At 38.5% G+C, this 25168-nt stretch overlaps 2 protein-coding genes across 3 annotated transcripts in view; one reads left to right on the plus strand and one right to left on the minus strand.

Moving 5' to 3' along the window:
* CACNA1C (calcium voltage-gated channel subunit alpha1 C) overlaps positions 1-11226 on the minus strand; it is a 452768-nt gene extending 441542 nt beyond the window's left edge. Inside the window, exon 1 of the mRNA XM_039708368.1 lies at positions 10795-11226. Coding sequence (XP_039564302.1) covers positions 10795-10924 — 130 coding nt within the window. The 5' untranslated portion in view covers positions 10925-11226. The remainder of the gene's footprint in view (positions 1-10794) is intronic.
* DCP1B (decapping mRNA 1B) overlaps positions 183-25168 on the plus strand; it is a 38257-nt gene continuing 13271 nt past the window's right edge. Inside the window, exons 1-5 of one of the 2 annotated variants that reach the window (XM_039708371.1) lie at positions 183-284; positions 1818-1858; positions 3131-3258; positions 21290-21356; positions 23135-23270. In XM_039708371.1, coding sequence (XP_039564305.1) covers positions 3162-3258; positions 21290-21356; positions 23135-23270 — 300 coding nt within the window. In that variant the 5' untranslated portion in view covers positions 183-284; positions 1818-1858; positions 3131-3161. Of the gene's footprint in view, positions 285-1817; positions 1859-3130; positions 3259-21289; positions 21357-23134; positions 23271-25168 lie in introns of those variants that run through there. The other variant, XM_039708370.1, reaches the window with a different exon arrangement.

The raw sequence follows: 25168 nt of genomic DNA on the forward strand, positions 1-25168 counted from the left end.
CCGCCCCCCCCCCCAGCCGGGGGGTCCGCGCGCGCGCCCCCGCCGCGCCCCGCCCACCGCGCGTGGGGAGGGGGGCGGGGCCTCGCCGCGGCAAGCCCCGCCTCCTTTCGGCACGCCCCGCCCCCTCCCCGCGGAGGTGTGAGGGTGGGGGAGCGGGAGGGGCGCGGCGGTGTCACCGGTGTGTCACCGGTGTGTCACACGGTGTCACCGATAGCCCATGGCCCCTGTGCCACGGAGAGCCACCCCAGGCACGATGAGGAGCCCCGGGGTGCCCGGGAGTGGAGGTCCGGGAGGCTGCGGGATGGAGGAGTTCCGCCACGTGCGGCGGAGGCTGGGGCTCATCCTGGGGCTGTGCGAGAAAAGGGTTCAACCTGGGCTGGTGTAGGGTGGGGTTTAGCCCAAGACCATGGGAGACTGGGGTTTAACTTAGAGCTGAGGAGGATGGACTTCAGCCCAAGGCCATGGAAGACTGGGGTTTAACCCAGGGCTGTGGAGGCTGGAGTTTAACCCAAATCTGGTTTTTATCCCAAGGCCGTGGATGGCTGGGGTTTAACCCAGGGTTAGGTTTTACCCCAAGGCCATGGAAGATTGGGGTTTAACCCAAGGCTGGTTTTTAACCCAAGGCCAGTTTTTATCCCAAGACCATGGAAGGCTTGGGTTTAACCCAAGGCTGGTTTTTAACCCAAGTCTATGGAAGTCTTGGGTTTAACCCAAGGCTGGTTTTATTCTAAGGCCATGGAAGTCTTGGGTTTAACCCAGGGCTGGTTTTTAACCCAAGGCCATGGAAGATTGGGGTTTAACCCAAGGCTGGTTTTTAAGTTTAACCCAAGGCTGAACCCAAGGCTGTTTTTTAACCCAAGGCCATGGAAGATTGGGGTTTAACCCAAGGCTGGTTTTTAACCCAAGCCTATGGAAGTCTTGGGTTTAACCCAAGGCTGGTTTTTATTCTAAGGCCGTGGAAGATTGGGGTTTAACCCAAGGCCGGTTTTTAACCCAAGGCCAGTTTTCAACCCAAGGCCATGGAAGACTGGGGTTTAACCCAAGGCTGGTTTTTAATCCAAGCCTAAGGAAGGCTGGGGTTTAACCCAAGGCCAGTTTTTAACCCAAGGCCATGCAAGGCTGGGGTTTAACCCAAGTCTGGTTTTTATCCCAAGGCCGTGGAAGATTGGGGTTTAACCCAGGGCTGGGTTTTAACTCAGGGCTCTGGGCCTCAGGTGCTCCTCTGCCCTTCCAGCACCTCTAATGGAACCCACATGTGTGTAAAAGAGTGGTGGAGTTACCAGTGCCAAAAGCTCTGTTGTAAGATGGACAAACATAATTACCTTGGGGAAACCCTAGGCAATAGAATTGAATTGAATTTAGGCTCTTGGCAGGTGGTTCTTGGCTTGCTGTAGCAGTGAGACTCAGGGCCTGTGTTTGAAGAACCTGCCCAATCTGCTTTTCGTGTTGTTTTGCCCCATTTCTGTGCCAAACAACACCCCAGAGGGCAGGTGCCCTTTGAAAACCCCTCTCTCTGCCTCTTGCCTGTGTGCTGTAGCCTAGAATTAAGCCTTCACCTGGTGGTGTGCCTTCAGCCTTCCCTCAAACCCTTGGTCAGCTGCATGGTGACCTGTGCTGGCTCCAGCCTCTCATCACCAACCTAAAAAATTTGGTTAATAATAATTCATAATTTAATAATAAGTAATTTAATATTTTTTTCCTGGTTTGGGTGAGAGAGGTGTAACTGATGGCACTGGTAAAACAGAGAAAAGGGGGCTCACTGATGCTGACCAAAACACTGCCCTGTTTTCAACTTTCTTCGTGTTCCTTTTCTTCAGGAGAAGACAGATGTGGAGGGAACGCTGTTTGTTTACACAAGGTGAGCACACTTTGGCAGGTACAGGTGAAACCTGTGGGAAAGCTGGCTGGGATGGAGCACGGCTCAGTAAAATAAAATGCTCCCCTTTGTTCAAGGGTGAAAAGAAACTGAAACTGCCAGAAGCAAATGGGGGAAGGAAAACCCTCTGAAGGAGACGTGGCCTTGTATTTTGATAAGACTTCCAAATGTGATTTAAATGTCAGTATGGGTAAACTGCAAGAAGTCTTCTGTGATAGTTTAAATAGAATTTTCAATTTAAAATTGTCTGAACAAAAAAGAGGGAAATAAATAATTGTATTGCTGAAAGGAAGGGAATGGCAGAGCTTTCAAAATACTGTGTCCCCTACTTAGGGAACTTGTGTCTGTTCATTTTTCATGAACATTTCATCCAACATTTGTGGTGGTTTTCATGCTTTCTTTTAGCAGCAACTCTGGTTGAATTAGAGGAACAGTCAAAAAAATCAGACTTCCAACAACAGTGAAAGTGGACTGTTTGTTTGAAGGGAAATAACTGACCCTTGCAAACAAGGATTATTTTTTTGGTTGACTCCAATCCTGTAATACAGGTTCCTGTATTTTGGTTTCATAGAGAGATCCACACACCAGCAATTAAGCAGAGGTGGCATTTTTCCCAAATGTTTAGCCATCATCTTTTCCTTTATTGCCAAACTTGGTTTGAGAGGAGTGTCTGCTGTCAGGACTGTGACAGGTTTAACAGTTTTATCTAAGTGACTTGAAGTTTAATCTCCATGAATGAGCAGAATGACTTGGAGTCATAGCATGCTTTAGGTTCATCATTTATCAGGGATTATTCAGGGATGGGGGAGGATTCACAGCTGCTCTGGGGCAACCTGTTTCAGTTTCTCACGTGGTGACTTTTATCCTTACGTTTTAGGTGGTATAGAAAATTCTCTCTTTGGTGACTGTTAGTATCTGTTAGTTGTTCTCCTGAGTGCTGAGAGCTTGCCTGGCTCTGACTTGTTTTCATTGCTGCTTTCTAGTCCAGTGAGGAGCTGTAGGGTAGATGGTGGCACTGGATCATGTGATGCTGATGGCCTGTTTATTTCTCATACATAATGTAGGCCTTTGCCATGATTAAAAGGATTACCAAAACTGCAAGAGTCAATTGTTATTTCCTTGGCAACAAAATTAGATTTTTGTAGCATCTCTTAGAAAAAAATAAATAATCAATTTGGAGCACTACCCGACAAAGAAATTCTTGTGGTTTCCTTTTTCCTCAACTTGATGGGATTTCTACTGGTTCCTTTTCAGATCAGCTTCTCCAAGGCACGGTTTCACAATTATGAACAGACTGAGCATGGAAAACCGAACGGAACCCATTACCAAGGACCTCGATTTCCAGCTCCAGGACCCTTTTCTGCTCTACAGAAATGCCAGGTGTAAGTATGTGACACGTTGGGTGAAGTACTGGAGTCAGGTTCTCCTCAGTCTGTTCTTGGTTGAGGCAGTCCAAGTGCTTAGACTGCAGCATTCAAGGGGTGAAACTGAAGGAGTGAATTTTGCTTTTTTGATGTGCTGAAAAAGAAGAATTACTCAGTGTTCCCTAAAATGCCACTAAAGAAAGTATTAGGATGTGCTTAGGAGTAATCTCCTCATTTAACTGACAAATTGTGGATGTTTGTGGTTGCCTGTAGGTGATGGGCTGAGACAGACAGGGAACGTGTGTGTGTGTGTGTGTGTTTTCTGAATACACCCCAGTCACTGCTAGGAAGCCTCAGTGTAATATTTGTAGTCTTGATTTTCTGCATAAAAATAGACAAATGCAGCCAATCCAAGCCCAGTGTTCTGCTCCAGCTCCAGAACACTGTTCTTAGAGCATGTTGGAAGGCACTTGCTTCTCAGCTATTAGGCGTAACTCCTGACAACATAATGCTGAGTCTAATTTAAACCCTGCTGAAAGACCAAGTTATTACTTTGGGCTTTCTGTTGATATTGCATGATTATCTTTGCACAAGAATTAGCAAGTGTCAGGCACGCTCAGAAATGGGTGGAAGACACGAGGAAGTTGATTTGTGCAGGCAGCTCTGCACACAGACTGTTGCAATGTGCAGGGAGCAGTTGTAAATCCCGTTTGGAGCTGTGCTTGGAAGCAGAGCTGTAGTACCTGGTCTGGGCTTTGTCCTTGATGCATAAAAAAGCACATTTCAGAAATGGTTTGTGTGAACTGTGATGCTCCAGTGTTCCCTCTGGATGAAGTAAAGGCAGAAGCAATCCGTGGTTTGCAAAGTAGCCCAATTTGATAATCTGCTGGACCTTCTTATTTCATGAACTAATTTGGAATTGGGAAATGGATCAAGAGGGAATCCTGTTGTTCACACGCACTATGTGGTAGAAGCAATAGAGAAAGAACATTCTGAATAGCCTAAATGAAACTGCTATTTTTGAGACTATTTTCTAAGCTGACAAAGAATTGGAATTCAGAAATTGAAAAGATTTGGAGACATCTCCAGGCTAATCTAGACTGGGCCAGACTTTAGGATTTTAAGTACTGTGACATCTCTTTATTCCATCTGATTCTGAAGGCTTTTTCATATGTAGCTGTAATCTTTAATCTCATTTTGAAACTTCATTAGGAGTTTATGAATGTATATACCAATATCTACCTTTTGAAACCTGATACCTTAATTTTTCATTTTTGTTGACATAAGTGGTATAATGAATAATTAGAAGTTTTTGTAATTTTTGTGGTGACAGAAAATAAGTTTTTAGTCTGATTACTGCACATAAATTGTAATTTGTTTATTTTTTTTACTAAGAGGAAAATGAGGGTTTGGGGGATGTAAGCTGTTTTTTCACTAAGAGACATGAAAATTCTAGATTTGCAGAGTCTCAAATATAAGTAGCAGCCTGTGCTTCTGAGCAGGATGTCTGGGTCTGTGGATCTGATTTTTACCAGGGTTAGCTGTTTGACCTAACCACGGGTAAATCTGTACCTCTTAATTGAATTGAGAGTTTGGTTGTCTGAGAGTAGATTCATATTTGTTTTTACTAAAAAAATCCCTATAAATTCTGTCAGTATGAGGCAAGTTCTGGTATAAGGTTATATTACCCCTAGCTGTTTATCTTCCTAAAATATTCTTACAAAGGTTAATTATTATTTCTTCAAGAAAACTGAAGGTTTTGATACTTCAAAACAAAAGCTGTTGTTTTCTCAGATTTTCATGAAGACATCTGTTTCCAGAGCAAATTGGAAGACAATTTTTACCAACTCATTTGAGTTGTCCAGGTTTCTTTAGGTCCCTACAGTTCACGTAGTGATTTCTTCACTTGGTTGCACATACACCTTTTGCCCTTTCTTCCTTATTTTGTATTTCAAAGCCTTTGCAACATGAAATAAAGGGATCTCCTCGACAATAAGTATGGGTTTTCACAAAGGTCTCATCCAGACAGTTCTGAATATCCTCTTGAATTTTCTACATTAATATTTTCTTGCTCTTACACAACTTGCCTTTATAGCTGTTTGCAAAACTAAGGCTTGAGGCTTATTTTTAAATGAAGTTTGCATACAAAACTGGGGTGTTTAGGCCCTTACATTGTCGTATTATTTTTATCTCCTGCTTTCACATACTAACAAGGAGTACTCAGTAACAGCTGTTTACTCTGCAGAACAGTGGATGGTTTGGCAGCTACTTAACAGTATCTGGAAACAAATTATCTTTTTCTAACATGTTGTTTGACTTGGTGACTTCTTAGGCTGCTTTTCATACATGTCTCCTTATTAGATCTAACAAAACTAACAATTTCCTCTGCATTTTTTATTGCTGCCCTTGCCCATTGTTTTGTTTCTTTCAATATTCAAAATTCATTTTGTACAGCTGAGTATCTGTGGCTGATTGTATCACACAGTCTAAAATAAATAATTTTGGCAGCAAAAGATGGTACTTGTGTACTGCACAAGCCCAACAACATTTTGTGATATAACAGCTATCCTTTTGTAAAGCTTGATTTGTATCCAATATATGATCACAATAGGAAAAAAAATTTCCAAAACTGTACACAATAAATGTAGATTTTAGAAATTCTTAAAATATAAAAGGTATAATTAATATTTTTACTTTCTTTTTTTCATATTTATTTTATTGTTTTATATGATCCTGGTCATCTTAAGTTGAATTATTGTCTGAACACCATGTTGGAGGCACAGTCTCATTCCAGGACTTTTCAGGCTAGATTTGGGATCCATGCCAGTTAATGTTTGCCCTGATCCACTATTTCACAGCAAACTTTCTTTTGGGAAATCTGTTAGGGTAGAGCTGGGGTTATTCATTTCAAAGCCAGGAGGGAAGCTCGAATTACAGTTTTTAATGCCAGCAGAAATCTTGTCCACCAAGGAACAGAAGGTTTATGGCTCAAACAGGCAATTTTCAATGTGACCTTTAAACTTCTGTAGTTAACTGCAATTTTAAATGCTTGCTTTCTGAGAGCAAGACAGTAGTTCTGCTTTTGTTTAGGTGGTCTAACAAATCTAAAAATTTCATGAGTTATGTATTTGATTAATCTTAACTACATAATGATTACTTTATTCATTAGTTTTTGGAGATAGTTATTAGGAAAACCAATATTCAGAGCTTGCTGCTTAAGCCTTGATGCTGCTTGGTACGAAATCGTTCAGAAGAAATACATAGCAGTAAATTATTGATTAAATTACCTTAATTTTCTCCCTTTAGCAGCTGTATAATAATTACAGCTATTCCCCACTCTCTGCTGTACCAGGTGTTTTTGTCTGTGTGCTGGGTCAGGGAATTGTTTCTTGATTTCACTCATTTACCTTTTCATCACTGAATTCTGCTTTTGATGCTTATAGGCAACAGGGAGTTTGGGGAATATTAAGTTGCTTATCTCAGAGCTGGCTTCACCTTGAGCATTTTAGCTGCCAAGAACACAAGATCCTACCTTAAAATAGTATGCTAATTGTGACAGTGATCTGATACAGGTTAATTGGGTGCTTTTCTGCTATATTGAGTGGAAAAAGAAATTGTGTGACACGTCAACCAGTATTTCTCTCTGACAGTTTCTGCACCTATTTGGACACAAGAGTTACTTTTCACTTTGTGCCACACTGTAGCAAGGGCTTTGCTCCTGTCACCCTCTCAGCCTGAAATGGAGTACAGCCTTCCTGGTGAAAGGTGTCTGCTGAATTTGGGCTTCTTTAGAGGTTCAGCAGGTGGTACCAAAGCAGAGCAGACATGCCTGGTTTTGGCAAAGCTGTCCTGACACACGTGGTCTGTACATAACCTTACGCTTGTTTCAGCTTTTCACTTTAACCTGCTGCCATGTCTGTCAGAACCCTGAACATTTTGTATTATTTTCCCAGATTTCTACACTGCAGAGACATCTGGTAAATGGGATGGGAGGGAGAGGGAAGTTTGCCAGCTGTCTAAAGGAATTTTGTGGGGTTTATCTGTGGTTTGTGGGTTGGGGTTTTTTTTTTTCTTCCCCCATAGTTCATAATTATTTATGAAAATGTTACCAAATATATGCTTGAGGGCTAGTGCTTGTAAAATGTTTAGGAAAAGGTAACAGTGTATATTTTCCTCAAACTACTGTTTTTCATTCTTAGATTGCTACAGCATCCATGAGTGCTCTCAAATAGAGCAACTCATCTTCTTTAGAGACTGACTGTGGCTCACTTTAGTTCACCCTTCTAAGGAAATACATCCTGATAAAAATACAAATGGATTACAAGTGTCCCACCTCTGCAGTGACCCTGGCCTACTACAGCCTGCATGTTTTGTTTAAGAAAATATTTCTGTAGTTTAAAACCCTTTGAAAAGTGTTTGCCATTTTGAAACAAAAGTGCAAACTCAAGCTGTAGAACTGCTAAATAATTTTGGCAGAAGGGCCTTGCCCTTCTTAGGGATGTATTCTTCTCAGCCTGGTTTTTTGCTAAACAGTTCTGGGTAAAGCTGTTTTTGAAAAGTCTGCCTGGACTGACTGGTGCCATTTTTCAGAATACAAATGTTTGTTGTTTACCTGAAATTCTGTCCTTGGAGACACTTTTGTCTCAGAGATACAAACAAATCTCTCCTCTTTTCCATTCCAGTTTCTCTCCTTTGATCAGCATTTTAAAAATTCATTGTGTATCCAGCAAGACAGAACAACAGCAGAGGTCATGATTATCTTCCCTGGATGTTCCTGGCCTTAAAGTGAAACCTCAGTTTTGCTGAGAGTGTTGGAATACTAACACTCTTGAGCATAGGCATTATTTTCCTTTTTTAAATTTCCAAAGGAAACACACACACTGAAAATAATTAATGTTTTTGTAAGAATTAATTCTAAACCCAGAAAATGAAGGATGCAGCATGAACTTTGTCATGTTGCATGCACTTTTTTTGGAAGCCTGTTTAAGTTTCTGTCCAACTCAATTGTTTCATGGTTTGTAATCTGCAAATTTTCTTGAGAGAATCAAGGAAGCTTCTTACTGCCTCTATTTACTGGATTCATAGTGATGATTTTTTTTTCCCATTCAAGTTTGCCTCTGGCACTCAGTTTATTGATTTTCTTGTACCTACACTCAAATTACCTGTTCATAAACCAGTTAATAAAAATATAGATAAAGGCATTACTAATTTTCTACTACATTTCCCATATATCTCCTGCCTTTGTGGTCTATACTTCAACTAACCAATGATTTTAATGTGCTTAGAAAATGGTAAAAATTACATCAGAATGTCAAGGAAAATACTATATCCAAGGGGCAGTTTATTATAGATACAAATTTACATTTTTATCACTAAAACCATAAAATATGTGCATTTATATGTTAGGTTTTCATGCTTTCTGTCTCATTTTAATTTTCAAGGCTACATGAAAATCTTTAATGCCTGCCTGCTGAGATATAAAAATATTATTATAACTTGATGGCATAAATTAATAGTGCTGTCAGGGGTAGATGGACATGCAGCAGTGCTGTCTCAAGGAAAGTGGATTTTAGCATCAGTAATTATGGTTTAGCAATCAGGTTATTTGGCTTGCCTGTTCCAGAGTGCACAAACTACAGGGTTTGAAACCTGTGGCTAAACTCTGCTTAAATCCATGGAAGGAGGAGTGCATTTTTAACCTAGGGAAGGGAACATGAAAATCAATTAAAAATAAATCAACTGAAAAAGTGCCATAGAATATAGTTTTTTATGGAAACTTGTAGATGATCATGATTTCTTCTTTCCCCAAGTGTCTCTCATGCTGAAGCTGCCACTGTCCTGAGCAGAACACTGGACTAAGTGAACTGCAGAGCCATACTAAAGTATTATTGTGACTCTGGGAGTAGCAGCTATTAATTAATTCAGCTTTAGGGTGTATGGGGGTTTTTTTCTGTGTATTGTGGAGAGTAAATCTATAATTTAGGTTTTTATATTCATATTAAAAAAAAAAATGAGGAGGAACTACAAAATTCATTTTTGTTTGTTGTTTTTAAAGCAAAATTGTTTGTACTAATAAGTATTTCTAAATTTAGTTTTTTCCAGTGCTGCCTTAATATTCATATTTTCCTTTAAATGAAATACAATTTATGTTTTTCAGTGGAATTTGTAGACACCACTTCTGAAGGCCCTAAGTTTTAATTTCTGATGTGTAACACCACGTCCCCGTCACGGAGCTCAACTCAGCACAGATCTTTTCTACTCAGACTTTCTAAACAGGATGTTTTAGCTGTTTCTTCCTCACCCTTCCTACCCTGAGGATTTTGGGCCAATTGTAGAAGCCTCTGGCTGAGCAAAGCAAACAGGTTTTTGTTTGTCAAGTGGCTTTTTGCAGCTATAACCATGATGACTGCAGCCCTGTTTTTGCTCTAATGTTGTTTTTCTGTTGTGTGTTGAAGGTGCTTAAAAAAAGTAAGGGAAAAAGTGCAGCAATGCTAATGTAGGTTTTCAGTTTCAGCCCTATCTGGAAGTCAGAGTATGCCATGTGAGAAGAAGCAGGCTAAGGAGCTAAGACAAAAAAGCTGTGTAGTTTTTAGATGGCTGCTAATTATTTTGTGTGTGCTGCAGCTGTATCTCAGCTTGGGCAAACAAATCAGTAGGAAAAGGGTATGGAATAGAGTTACAGCCACGTATCAAACATCCCACCTTAGGGATGAGTTTCTGCATGGGATGCCAGGAGAGTAATGCTGCATATATCTGCTAGACACAGTCTTTGTTTCCCATTTATGGATGTCAGCATATAAGCAACAAATTAGCTTGTCTGGAGGTTTACTGTGGGGAGTGCAGTGCCAGTGCTGGGCATTCCTGACGTCTTTGCAAAGATAAGATAGGCATATGATGCAGTAATGCTCAAGAGTTGGGCTTGCAGCAGATAATGATTTTTTTCGCAGGGGTTATTTTCATGTGACTACCTGCATACCCTCTGCTTCACACAGAATAAAATGGTAGGTGTTTCAGGAGCAGGGGAAATATGTATATGAGTGCCTACGTATTTCTCCTGCAAACGAGGATATTCCAGAGCTGGTTGCTTTTCACAAATCCCTTGTGTAACCGCCTTTGCGGCTTAATCCCTTCACATACGCACACATGTATTTAGTATTTTCAGCTTTCCTATGTTTTAACCTTCTTGGCCTCTTTGTCTACAATAAAAAAAATAAATTTCTTTCATTATCCTTATACTTTCATTCCTTTTTTTTAATCATGTCACAGTGGAAGCAGGAAAGCAATGTTCATAAGATGCTCAAAATACAATATATAACCAAGAGAAGCCGTCCATGTACTTAACTCCCCAGATTTGAGAATTACTAGAATTATCTAAATCCTCTGGTGCTGTGATCACACATCCAGGGCTTCCCAGTCCATGATCACCAAATACTGCTGTGAGGTATTAGGGTAGTCTCCTGCCTTACACAGATTGCTCTAGTTAAACAGGAAGGCAGCACTTACAGCAGCTCTGAGTACAGTTTCTGTGCACACGAGTGGGTGATGCTGTCTTACCTCCAGGTTTGATGTAGAAGCAGTTCAGCTGAGTTTCATGCACCAGCTTCCCCTTGTACTTGGCGTCAGGTTCCCCGGGCTGGTGGCTGGGCAGGGGGTGATACGCTTGCCGAACCAAGGCTTGAAACATTTTAAAATTCCAAGGAGCGTTGAAGCAGCTGAAGCTAAGTGTATTCTCTATAGATAGTGAAGGCACATTCCTTTTGGTTAATTTCCTTGCTTCAGGGTTATGTAATAGCCTTGTACAGAAGTTAAAACCTGAATATTGTTTTAAGTTGCTGACAGTTGTATCTTCTAATCTAGGAACTATTTTCTAGCTCTTTGAAACGCTTTCAATATCTTGAATTCTCCTTCCTTTTCTTGCTGTTCACTCCTAATCCTTTGCTTGTCCTCTGTGCCTTATGCTCAGTTGGAGCCTCCTCCTCCCCCTGTCCGTTTTTCAGGAAAACTTGGATTGAGGAGTGAAGATAATGGGCGCCATCCACCCATCAGCTCATCACCTCAGCGAGCCATGACGATCTCTGGTTTCTGTATATCCACACGGGCTCCTCTGATAATGTCCTCTTGTGCTTGAAAAAAATAGGTTTGCTTAGCAGAGGGTGGACTACACTCCTGACATAGCCAGAAAACTTCTCTTGGAATGTGAGCTTGCTTACTCACACTCTTTTATATGTGTGTGTATATATATAAAAATATTTGTAACCTTCTCTCAAAACATGGAAGATAAATATGTGAGCAAGTGTATCCCACAGCACATATACAAGCTGCTCACTTCTGTCTAACTTTGATTTAATACAAGCTCTTGAGTGCCTCATCAGTGCTCTCTTTGTCAAAACAAACCTTAAATCGGCACTAAAGAATACTTTTCAATTACAGGAGGGAAGAGGAAAGAAACCCTTCCCAAGTGTAAGATAGCATACCCTTTAAAGGACAAGGAATGTGTTATATACAGAAACATGGTGCAAGTGCTCCGGTGGAATTTCACTCAGGCTGCAAAGGCAGTGTTGCTTTTTTGTCTTCACTGCTTTCCAAACCAGTAACAGCACTGGGCTTAATGCCTGCTGCCTGCTCTGCTTCAGTGGCTGGGGCTGCAGCCCAGTTGTGGGGTTTGCATCAGGGCCTCCTTTCATGCAGTATAAAATCTTCATCGTGCATTGCTCAAAATCAATCTCAGAAAATACCCTGGTGGGTTTTTCCTGTTGGCATTGTTATTTTGGATATACATATGCCCAGGACTTTTAGAGCCTGTTCTAATAATCCCTTTGCATAACAGAGGTATTATTTACATGCATTTAACCAACCAGAGAGATTCTGTAGCCAGGGAAAAAAAAAAAAAAAGTAATGTAGGTTCAGGTCGGATGTCAGCAATAAAGGGACTAAGAAGATTCTTCCTGTGGATCATCTGCTGCTGCCCATTGTCTTAGACAGGATATGGACTTTCTGTTTGAGATTTACCAATTCTTTTGGCTCTGTCAAACAAACTGCTTTTCTGTAAAATTTCAATATCCTTTCCTAAACAACAAATCCTCTATACAGGCATGTGTAGCATCTCTCAATTAACAAGTTCATGAAATTTCATAATAATTAGAAAAAGGAGTGAAATAACATTAGATTTTTTTTTGTGAGTATGCTATGTCTTCCTGCACGACTTTGCTGCCTTCTGTTTATTGTTACCTGTTGGTTTTATTCTGGTTTCTCTCCTGTGAATTTGTATTTCTAACATTCTTCAACAGAAAAGAAAGTAGATGTTCAAATTTGCACTGAGAGTTAAAAACTGAAGGAGGGGAGAGACTGAGGAAGCAGCTGATGATTACTGTTAAGTTTTATTCCTAAGGGATTATGCATAAGCTAGTAAAACCCTGCTGACTTCTGAAGCAAAATGAAATACACATTTTTACTTTGTGTGGAAACAATACAGTTGCTGCCATGAAAATAGTCCCATGCAAAAATCCCAAATTTTTATTTAAATATGACTGTATCTCTAGTCTATAATCAGGGATACAGAGTTGCAGGGTACCTCCCAGTGCTGCTATTGTGAAATATCTAGCTGCTAATATAAAATGAATTTGATAAATGTGAGGTTTTGGGGTTTTTTCCCAGTTTAATTACAGGTTAAATAAGAAACTGTTTGCTACTTAAATTACATTTTCTTGGTGACAAACTTAATCTCAGGGGTGCATTGTTTCTCTCTTTGTTCATATACACAGAACATTCTGTATTCTTGCACACAGAAAGTCTTGTGTGCAAGATTATAGGAAAGTCAGTAAACTTCTGACCACTAACTTCAATTGTTCAAAGAAAATTTTAAATTAGATAAAAATATGTTAATATAGTAATGAAAGGAAAAAAGCCACAAGGTACTTGAAAGGGGTGTATTTGTATCTTCATGAAAGAAATTACTAAATTGCAATTTCACAAGAAAAATGCAGGTGAAACAGTAATATTAATACTTTAATGATCCTTCAGCATTCAAGCAGGTAGAAATGCAGTGACCATATGTGAATGCTAAAGGGTTCAGGGTGAAATTTAGCTTGTGAACACAGTGTGAACCTACCCTGTCATTCTGTGAGAACAGTGAACATCCTTTCTGTGCCTGTGAAATTGTATTATATTGCTAAAAATTGTACTGCAAAGTTTCTGTCTGAGGCTCCCCAGACAAGCAGATGTTACTGAAGGCAGTGTAACACTGACTGCAAGAGAAGGAATGGCTACAGAAGAGTAGAGAACTCTTTAATGAGTGGGCTGTAACCTGTTAGGCTGTGGCAAAGCAATAAAAGGGAGTGCATAAGGTACACTGTAAATATCAACTAAGTGTTTGAGATCTTAGCAGGAGTAGTTGACTTTTGCCTATTTCTATGTGGATTTTTTAAAATTATTTTTCTGACCATTTTAGAACTAGAGATCGTGTAGGAAAAATGAAACAATTGCCTATCCAAAATGATGTTGTGTAGGGAGTATACAAATGGAAAAATACAAAAATGGGGGGTTTAAATTCTCTTGATTTTAGGGTATTTCTTATGTGTTGATTTTAGGGTATGTCTTATGTGTTTCTTGTTACAAGAACAAGGAGATATACAAGTAACTCAGCCTTTTATTGTTGCAGGCTAAGAACTCAGTCCAGATCTGCAAATGTATTTCCATTACTTAGGATCTGAAGGTATGCAGTGGAGAAATAAGAGATGAGATCACAACAGTCAGAATTAGAAACATCATGTATAGTTAAGGTTGCTTATTTTCTTCATGAAGCCCTTTCTGAAGTTGTTCATTATTTTGTGGGAGTTAATCCATTTGGAGTGACAGCTCATCATACTGATTATAGTAAAAATTCAGGTTTCAGGAAAAAATGACATCTATTGAACACCTATTTGAGGTTAAAATAGTCTCCTCTTTTTTGTCTTCTCTTGCAATATACTGGAAAATGGCATTGTCAGAGTTTGGAAAGCAAATTTGACCTTGAACTTAACTATAACTTTGGAATTAGAGGAGTACCTTTGGCAGGTGCCTCAGAGATGCACTTTAAAAATAATTGGGAGCATATTCTTAGATTGGACTAAATTATAAATGAAAACCTTGCTGTGAGGATCCTGGTGAGTCCTCTAGCAGCTGTGTGTGTCACAGGCAGCAGAGCAGCTCTTCCCCGTGGGACTGGAAGCCCAGATACTCCACAAGGAACACACGGAAGCTGCTGTTTTTCTTAACATAGTGGAAAGAAAAAGGCTAGAAATTGAGACACTGAAGGCAGCTCTCCTTTCTGTTCTTTCCAATAAAAGCAATTTTTTTGTTATCTCCAGGTTGGAAGAGATGTGTTGTCCCCTTCTTGATTGAGCAGTGTTCTCTCTGCTTTTTGTTACTAGGTAGGAGTGAAGTGCACAGAATCAAGAAAAGGTTTCTAGTTTAACCTCTTCCACTTTTGACAGTCTCCTTTTAATATAAACCTTTCTGCTGATGGAAGGTATGGATTTATATTTAACTTAGATTTGTGTGAGGCATTGTTGTGTTCTGCTCAGGTGTAGATCAGGGCCTGCCTTCATTTTGGTGTGTTGAAGACATGTTTTATTGTTTGCTTTAGAAAGTGAGCAGAGAATATAGAGCACAGGTAAGCTAAAAAATAATCCTTCCAGGTGTTGAGGAGTTGCAGTTTTTTTCCAGTAAGCCTTTCTCTGATGGATTTTTATTTCACAGGAACCCTGCTTGTGCTGAATGAGGATATTTGGATGTAGCTAAAAAGCTTATGGAACTCTCGTCTGACGGGGACATTTTGGAAGTCTATTGTGAAATAGTAACGGGAACCATTTGTTATTTAAGAGAGCCTATTTATAAGAAAAAATATTTAAGAACAACTTGTTATTTAAGAAATTGATAGCCTGGCGTCTACAGCCTTCCTGCCTTAATTTCAGTGTCACATACCATCATGATTTAAAAATTAATTGGAACTGATGGATGAGGCAATGGCAAGAGGTGTGACTGGAAAACCAGTGGTGTGGGGGGAAAAAAATATATTATCTAAGCCAGATGGATCATAACATAGATGCTATTCCTGTGGCAGGACTAAAAATTTCTTGTAGCATCAACAGAAGGCATGTTTAAGGGAAATCTTGCAAATATAGTTTGCATTTGGGCTCTTTTCCAAAAAAAGTAAAGAACCTGCTGATGGACTCTTACATCTGCTGAGCTTTATGGAAATAAGTGCATCAATGAGCTTTAAATTTTCCTGCAGTACTAACAGAACTTCAGCTTTGAGGCCATTTAGGGGGCTTTCCAGTGACCCTATTTTGTTTGACAGCTACACAGTTGATTTTTCTTCATAAAAATTTCTGATAAATTTGGATGAAAAATCTGCCTGAAGTCAGTGTCTCACAGCAGAGTCACAGACATGATTTATTAAACCATCCACCATGTCTGTGCTGTCCTTTTTTTGCCTCATGAAACCAGAAATATTTACTGGCTCTGTCTGGAAGTCTGCAAATTGGTCCCCCAACTTTCACAACTGATAGATGATGGTAGGAATATTTCAGGGTCCATTTTATTAACAAAAAATTTGTCTTGATTTTTAAGGCATAGTTCCAAGAACAATTAAACAGATGGTGGTGACGAACTTCTTCTTGACTTCAGTCATGTTGCCAATCACTGCCCACTCTCAAACCATTTGCTTTTGGGGGAAGGGGTCTGGAGGGGCTTTTTCATTTTTGGGGGGGTTTTGCTGTTGCATATTTTGTGGTTATTTTTTTAATGAAATTATTTTAACAGTTCCCTCAGTTGAATTTCACTGGTTAAGCTGAAAAATGGCCATGTGTAATTATTGCTTTGCATTGACATGTCTCTGAGTAGGATTCTTTCTCCTTTAACAACTGGTTTGGTTGTTTTTTAGGGGATTTTTTTGTAGCTTTCTTGTTCATGTATAATATTTTAAACATTTGAGATAATGGAAATACCAAGTCATCCTTTTCCCTTTTTTAACAGTTCTCCAAATAAGTGGATCAGGAGCTTTATCAACCTTTAAATTAAAGAACAAGTGTCTGATCATTTAACAGGTAGAGCCTTTTCAGAGCTTTTTAGGAAGTCAGGTTAAGCTCATAGCAAAATACACATTTTTGTTGTTTGAAAAACTCTTACCTTGCTTCAATTTATTGACTTTTTTATGCCTGAGGAATCATTAAAATTTTGACTTCTCTTTAAAATCTTCCAGAAATACCAGGATATAGCCAGAAAGAAATTTCCATTATTTAGAAACAAATGCATACAACTAATACATATTTTGTATTGTGCAGCTTTGCACCATGTTGAGAAGCAAAAGGCCTAAAAATTCCAGTCCTGTTGATGAGCCACATTTCTCTCAATATGTTATAACAGGATACAATTGAAATCTTTTTCTAGTGTTTTGGGTTTAAGTATCTAAAGAGCAAAATTTTGTGTTTGAAAGAATTTAAAGCCTGCTTAGAGCTAAAAGAACTTTAAGACTCCTAAACTAGGAAATACCAGAGTTAAGGCTGGTTGTGCAATCTCTCTGTTTATGGACTTTTATATGGTGTGGTTTTCTTCTTTTGCAATAAGGACTTTGTTTCAGCTATCAAACAGTTGGAGTGGTGCTCACATCGAGAGGCTCCTCAGTATTCTGGTTTTTTCCTCATTACTCATGCATGGCCTTTGTTATATGCCACTGGAGTTCTGCACTGGAGTCAGAATTATTGGGTTTTCATGTTGTTTTCTCCAATAATCATCACTATAAAAGCTGGTAACTCATGAACAAAGAGAACTGTTTTACCTTGCTCAGATGATAAATATTATTCTTCCCATTTCACAAATTGGGATCCTAGGGCAGAGTAGTTAAAATTAGCATGGAGTGTCTGACTTTAATTACTCAAACCAAATTTTTCCAATGTATTTATTATTCATATGTTCAAAAATACTTCTTACAGACTTGGATTGGGATGATTGCTGTTTTTGCAGGCCACACACTCGAGTCTTGCACCCAGGTCTAGGATCTTGACTCAACCACCAGGAAATGAAGCACACACAGCCAGTGCAGCCACTTCAGATAACATTTCACAGCTTGTGTATCATTGCATAACATCTCTGGGATGGAATTCAGCTTTCCAGGATAGTGTGCAGCTGTCTGTGCTCAGGTTTTTCTCTATTTTTCCCTTGTTGCAGTCCTAAACATAGCAACGTAAAGGTGTCTGCCTGCCTTGCAAGACATGGATACAGAAACTTCTTTTTAACATAGCCAAGTGTGGATTTGCATATTCAGGAGCAAGAGTCTAGACTGTACATAGAGCAAAATACCTTAGGAAGCATGGAATCAAGACTAAAACACAAAAAAATTTCACACTTGGGGTTTATTAATTTATTTTTAATACCAGCAAGTATAAAACATCCCCAGGTACAGGGGAATCTCTAGTCAGTAGTTATTTCTGTATCCATTTTTACCAGGCTTAAAGAATTTATGCAGTCTGTGGAGGAACAGCTTAAAAATCACGTGTTGCAGGTACACTGAAACAAAAGCTTTCATAATGGAAATGTCTATCCAGAAGACAAAAATCTAATCACTAGGATAATGAAGAGGAAAAAAAATAATTCCAGAAAATGGCTTTCTTTTTAATAGAATACTTAACACGAATGATTGAAGCTGATAAGAAATTCTGTATTATCGTAATAACTAAATTAATGTTTCAAATATTGAGAGGTTAGAAATTGTTATCTATAATTCTGGAAGATAGCAGCTGTCAGCTTCTGCTTATAAATAGTATCAAGTGTTCTAGTGTTTGTGAGGACAGGAGAAATCCGTAGCCAAAAAAATGAAAATTGTAAGGCGGAAGCTTTCGAATTGGCTCTGAAGTCGTGATTTCAAACTTAAATAGTGTCCTTCCTGAAATTCAGTCGCTGAGCTCTTAAAGGAGCTTCACAGATTTGGGTAAAATGTTTCAGTTTTGATTTATGAGTGGCCTGCCTTTTAGAAATTCTAAAAATTCTAAAGACTGATACCCTTAACAATTAATAATTTCAGTCAGTTTATTTAAGTAATTTATTTAGCTTTCAATGTTAATTGGATCTTCTTCATTTCATAGCTGCATTATGTGATAGTATTGTGTAATCTTGTTAACAACATTGTAATTTTGGCAGGTTTTTTTTCTTTTAATGTCATCAATTCATTACTTGACTTTGGTTTTATTTTTTCCTGTTTTTTACAGTAATCTCTTCTTACATAACATTATGGTCGAGGCTGAGCCTCAAGTGCCTTAATATTTCCTCTTCTGTTTGGCAGTAGAAAAATTTGCTTTGTGTCTCTGATGTTTGGTGATTCATTTTTAGCATGAACATGAAATTACCACTCTACACATGATACTTAGATGTGGAATTCTATTTTGTCAAACAGTCTGACAGAGTGGGAAGGCAGATAAAAGTAATCTGTTTATATTTAATCCTGATAAAGCAGGCAGTGTTTTCATGCTGGTAGAAAGCTTGCAGTGAAATTGTATTGTGTGTCTGTGAGTGTGCCAGGTTCTCAGACAGTTACAGGTTATCAGTTTAGGTTCTCATTCTGGTTGTGGGGTTTTATGTGTTGCCACACACATAAGAATTCTTCTTTTTATTTTGTCTTCATCATTAATCAAGACGGAGGCCATCAATACTCATTCTTACTAATACTATCTACACTTTTTTTCTCTTAAATACAGAATATAAGAGAATATAGTACTGTAGTGTGAATTTATGCCATGGTTACTTCAGGTATCTCAGATTTCCACAAGTTGCTGTGCTCTCACTGGCCCCTCACTCTCACATACATAAAGAGTTCAGGGTGTGTTGTGCTGTCACAAGCTCAGGGATTGTTTCTCAGTGGATTTCAAGTGTTCATCTCCTCTGGACAGATGGGAGGAGTGTGGAAGGAGGAACAGTAGGACTGTCCACTTCTGAAAGATTTCACCACTTCACTGATTAGAGTGAGCTCTAAGCTCAGAGGATGTTGAGCTTTGGTCTTAGCTTGCTTTCAACTGTGCTTCCTAATTTGGGTTGGAAATAGCATTTAACCAAGGGGAGAAGGTAAATGTGGGTGGGTTTGAAGTTCAGCTAAACTCTAGGCTAAAGGCTCTGGATCTGCAGTATCCTAACTTAAAACTGGAGTTAGGGTGGGATATGTTGTTGGGAGGTGGTGCGGTTAGTTTTGGTGGCACAGACTCAATGTTCTCGTTCTGTGACCCAAATAGATTTGTATTTGTTGCACTTGTATTTCAAAATATTAGTTGCAGTTCTGTAAAATCTGAAATGTGTCATTATTCTGGTTATCAGTTTACTTGTGTTGTCACTGAGTTGAGGTAAATCAACAGCAGAAGCAAGCCAGTTTGAGTCTTGCAGCTTCTAATGGCCAGAAGCAGTTTGGCATTTCCAGGGGACTGTCAGCTTTCAGATTTATTAGATATTCATCAATAGTCTGTGACATGTCTGTTCTCTTGGCCAAAGGTGAAGCTGTCCAACCTGTGCTGCATAATTGATGGTGCCACCAGCTGTGGTAGACATAAAAGAAATTTGGGAAGATGGAGCAGATGGCCAAAATTTCATCAATGCTCTTCTCCATTGGAGATTCTTTTATAAAGAATAAGAATCTTGATTATAACAAATTTGGTTTGTCTGGGATTCTCAGTCTGCTTGCTGTGCTGTTGCATTGAAGAATATGCAGTTACTTGTGATTTGGACAAAATTTTAAATGTGTTTCATCAGGAGGATGTGGAATTTTGCATAACAGGTCGGTGTTCTGGAACCTTGTGAGTTGTTCACACACTTTTCTGTAGGTCCACAGTTTATTATTGAACACCCTTGGGAATATGCTATAATACTAATGTGGATTTGAAATGCATATTGTAATATTTCTGTTAAAAAACCTGAGATTACTTGTGCAGTCCAGCTCTTACATTGCACATTTGTAGAACCACTGGTGCATGTTATGTTACTTGCCTTTTTTAGGTGAATAATAGAAATCATCACACTTTTCAATAATCATACAAAGGACAGTACATATTTTAAAAGTTAATTTTTGTATGGCTACAGGATGTCTGATTTATGAGATATTTTAGACTTTTTGCCAATGTGCTGTGTATTAAACAGTTGGGACCATTTTTAGTTCTATAAAAGACAACACACAGCTTTAAACTTGGGGGGGAATGGAGAAAATAATATACTCGTGTCTTGCGAGCAGCTGTACATTCATTTTCTTTCTAAACATTAACAAAGCCAAGGTACACTTCATATGCCACAGGTTTGGCTCTGTGGAATTGAAGGAGTTATTGCTTTTGGACCCTCCTAAGAGTAGGAATTATTACATCATCAGGGTCAGTGTTGCAATTGTTTTTGAACAGGTGCTCAACCCATGTCAAATGAAATCCATTTTCAAATGAAATGTAGCCACCACTGTGTTGGAAGACGTGGTAGGAGCTGCCAATTCCTGGTAAGGTTAAGAGACAGCTCTTGCCTCCAGTAGGGTAGGGAGGGAAGGAGGAGGAAACCCAGGATCTCCTGCAGAAAACAGCAGGCAGAATTATAGCAAACCTCCAGGGAGGTAGAGCTGTTCATCCTACTCCACCAGCTCTATAAGATAGACCTGAACATTCTTTGAAAACTAAACAGATTTTCCTACTTCCATATGTGTGCAGTGCTCCCTGCAGCATGCTGGTAGTGGAGTTCAAATGGATATGACAACTGAAATAAAGGACAGAGAAAAAGATTTCAAAGGAAAAACCCCACTGGTTTAGTGTTCTGAAGAAAAGGATCAAATACGTTTGCCTTAATTGAATATTTAAGAGCTTGTAATTTAAATGCTTGGAGATGTGCCTTTGATCTTTTTTGATTTTATAGGATCTGAGGTGTCATTTTGTGTTTCTAGATGGGGAAAACATAAGATGAAAATAAATTTTAAGATTAATTTACAGGTCATGTTTAAATATCTACCAGGAAGAAGTGCTGTTTGAGAGGATGCTCATAGTTTGTGTTTGATGTGCATTTACAGTGTCCATATATGGGATTTGGTTTTATGATAAGGAAGAATGCCAAAGAATTGCAGAGCTCATGAAAAAGTAAGTGATGGGTAAACACAACTACTGTGCTTTTTAATGTGTGTTTTTTGGTACAGACATGCACATTTTATGTTTTACGATTATTATACCTTTCTACTTTAAATTTACAAACTTTCTTGCAAGTGTCAAGCCTGCATTTCATAAAATCATAAATAAGTCACTGTATTGCAGTAATTTTTCCTAATTTGTAGTGCAGCTCTCCAGCTACATCAGAGTGTACCAGTTGATATGATTTATTTCCTGATGACTCAGAGACCTATTTTGAAGAATTTTATTATTTGGGGGTTTAATATATTTTTCAATTTGGGAAGATTTTATTTTTTAATTTTGTTACCTTTTTTTTTTTTCCTCTTATCAAGGTAAGTGCAGGATATCATGAGGGCATGCTGTACTAATACAATTTCTGTGATTTTGTCCTGTTTGTACATCATGGCTGAATTCCTGCTTCCTGATTTCTTTGCAATAGATACAAAATTCACTTTGTTTTTGGCATTTAAAGCAAGACTTCAATTAGCTTTTAAGTCATTGCTTTCATGCACATAAAAATGTGGTTTTTTGAAAGTTAAACTTTAATTTTGCAGTCCAGCCAGAGGTGAAGATTTCACCCAGAACTGTGTTTTCAGCTGTATTTTAACCTGAGGATGTCATATGGGTAGCTTTTTTCAGTATCACTCTTCTCGTGTCCAGGATGGACAGAGCTCATTTTTCTGCACTGTTTGCAGGGACCCTTTTTTTAAGGACTGTGTCCAGCAGGTTTTCATGTTTGCTTGGAGAATGAGGGAGCTGAAGTCATACAGATTTTATCAACGTATGCAATCTACATTTTTTAGAGCTCTAATGTGGAGGATATAGTAAAGGGGCTGGCTAGGATCAGGCAGTGATTCCAGGTGCCTGTGGTATACAGGGTTAGACACACCAGACAGGATTTGTGATAAAATACTGGATGGGAAGGTAGTCATCTTCCCTCCATATATCCTTTTTTTGAAGTAATACCTGCTGCTTTTCATTTTGCAGTGACAAAACAGTGTGAAAAGCAGACTGTGACAGTGGTGGAGTTTTGTTCAGTGGGGTTTGTTGGTTTTCTGTATATCCTACAGCTCTAAAATGAGTCAGCTGTGACCCAAGAAATAATTGATGGGGATGAATTTACAGAAATAAACAATGAACCCTAGGAAACCCAGGTTTTTGACAGCTCATTTTAGTTAACTAGCTCAAGTTTCGGTTGGTGGTGATTAGGTGCTCTCAAACTGGTAATTTACTACAATAAAACCTAGTTTTCAGAGGATTCATGCAAATGTAAACCATGTGTAGTGGTTTATAATAGCAGTATTTCATATAGATAAAAAATACCCTGTTGCTCAGCCAATTGGCTGTGTGTTTTAATTCTCAGCATTCTACAATAATAATAAAACAGCTGGGGCAGGAAATTGGTCATTTGCTAGTACTTAATGCCTGATTTGTGTGTGTGTTTGCCATCCTCCACCACCAGCAGAACTGAATAACACTATAAATTCCCTGCTCCTTCTGGGTATAGAAATTGTGACTCAGTTATGGAAATTTTATTCTATGGTCTAGTGTATTCAAGATTGGAGAAAATTAATCTTATGTCGAATTATGATTTTTATAGAGATCTTTTAATAGTGATTTTTTTACTGCACATCTTAATGTAGATGGGGAAAGACAAATATTTGAGTTTCAATTAAGTATTTTACAGTAATTGTGGTTAAGTTTTTATATTTTATTTGTACCTTTTTTCTCATATATCCTCCACCTTTCAGCCTAACTCAGCAGGAACAATTCAAAGCACAGCAGGGCACAGGAACAGGGGTGTCCCCCATGATCATGAATTCTGCTAATAACAAAGAAGTGGATATCTTAAGGATGCTTACCAAGGCCAAAGATGAGTATACCAAGGTGAGACTTGCTCCCACTTTACATTATGAAACACAAAAGGTTTGGTTTTGGGTTTTGAATAGTTCTACTCAAAGTGATTTTGCACAGTGTGCTCTCTCATTTTGTGTAGAAGTGTCTGGTAAAAAAAGTTTTGACAGAATTTGCTAAAAATTTAAAAGAAATTAATGCTGTCAGTAACAAGTTCTGGAAGGAGAATGTGGATATGATTATTTGTTGAATAGTAGAGGCTCAGAGCAAGTATAAATTACCTTTCATTCTGACCCTTAGAGCTCTTGTGCCTATTGAGGAGCACCTGCAAGCTGTGCCCTCTTTCTGGGTGAAGTATTTACCTCGTGAGAGTTTCTGTGGTTTGTACAAAGCACTCTGTTCAGGAGACTTTTGCCAGTGAAGTTACTGCTTTTAATTGTGGTTGTTAGCTCCTTTCAGGCACTAATGGAAGGAAATGAAAAGGTTGAAATGTAGTATGATTTCAGCCCGTGTGCTGCTTTGGTCTTCTGAGGCTTCTAAATAAAGAAGTAACTAATGGACTAATAATGTTCTCTATTATTGAGCAATCAAAAACGTTTTACTTTGGGGAATAAAAATCTAATAATTTTAACTATCCATATATAAGCTGCAAATTGTTACAGAGCCTGCAGGTTCCTGCTGCTGTTTCCTGTATTGCTTATGTGCTGTCATGCAATAATAGAGCTCCTAAGTGTTCCATAAGAGTCTGGCAATGTACATATATCTTAACTTTTTATCTCCTTACATTTCTTATGTTTATATTTTCTGAAATGTAGCTACTAATAAAATCCTCAGAAAGATGATAGCAAACTGTTTGAGCCAGGGTGAAATGGAGCCTTTTTTATTGTGTATACTTCCTGTTGAAGCTTGGGGCCTTTGTATTTTCTGTAGTAGAGATTTAATGTATTATAGTGGACAAACACTTCCAAAACCTGGTATTTTTCCCATCTTTTAGTACTGAATCAGTATCTAATCTTGGCATCAGAGAATATGATTTGAGATGTTCTGAAATGTTTAAGAGGTTTTCATTAGATAACCTTAAAAATACTGCAAATGGAAAACTGGAAAATATTAGGCTGTCTTCAGAGTTTATGAAAAGAGGGTGATAAATCTAAAAGATGTTACCTTCCATTTCTGCATTAGCACACAGAAATCAAGACAAAGGAGAGGAAATTCTGTTGTTTAAATAATAGCTTTTATGACTCTTTTCCCTTTAGAATCTTTTGCAGATTTGCTTCTTACTTTAATCTTTCTGCATTTATGGGATTGCCAAGGACATAAAAAATAACATGAAAACTTCCCCCTCATCTGGGACATGAGTGCTAGGAATGCCTGACCTCTTCTGAACAGGATGTGTATGATTTCTTGTATTGCTAGTAATATAAATTTCTAAAGAGTGTGATAAATAAAGGCAATGACAACCATTTTTCTATTTAATGTCAATATGTTTCAGAGCAGTCATGCTTTTTGACTGGTTTATGACATCTACTTTCTTGTCAGTGTATGTTTTATTACTTACAGTCTGATGTGGTGAAATTAGTTATGAAATATGTTGTTCTCTTCTTTGGATTCTGTGTTTATTCAGTGAGGAGTGTTTTAAAGTGTTGGAAGCTGCAGAATAAGAGCATCAATTTTCAAATTTTTAAGGAATTTTACTCAATTTTTAAGACTGTAACTAATTTTGAATTTCCTTGTTCCCAAATTGTTATACATTTGGAGGTTACATTACATGCAAAATAAAGTGCACACCTTCCCCTTCCTTTTTGAATTGATGGAGCTTTAAGATGCCAAACCACTGAGCTATTTTTTTTAATGCCCTTCTTACACACTTGCCTTCTCTTGACCTCTGGTAAGAAAAAACTGTCCTCACTGACAGCCAGGGAGAAAACCAG

Source organism: Passer montanus, unplaced genomic scaffold (genome assembly GCF_014805655.1).
Source record: "Passer montanus isolate IOZ18808 unplaced genomic scaffold, ASM1480565v1 scaffold20, whole genome shotgun sequence".
In the NCBI taxonomy this organism is placed as follows: Eukaryota; Metazoa; Chordata; class Aves; order Passeriformes; family Passeridae; genus Passer; species Passer montanus.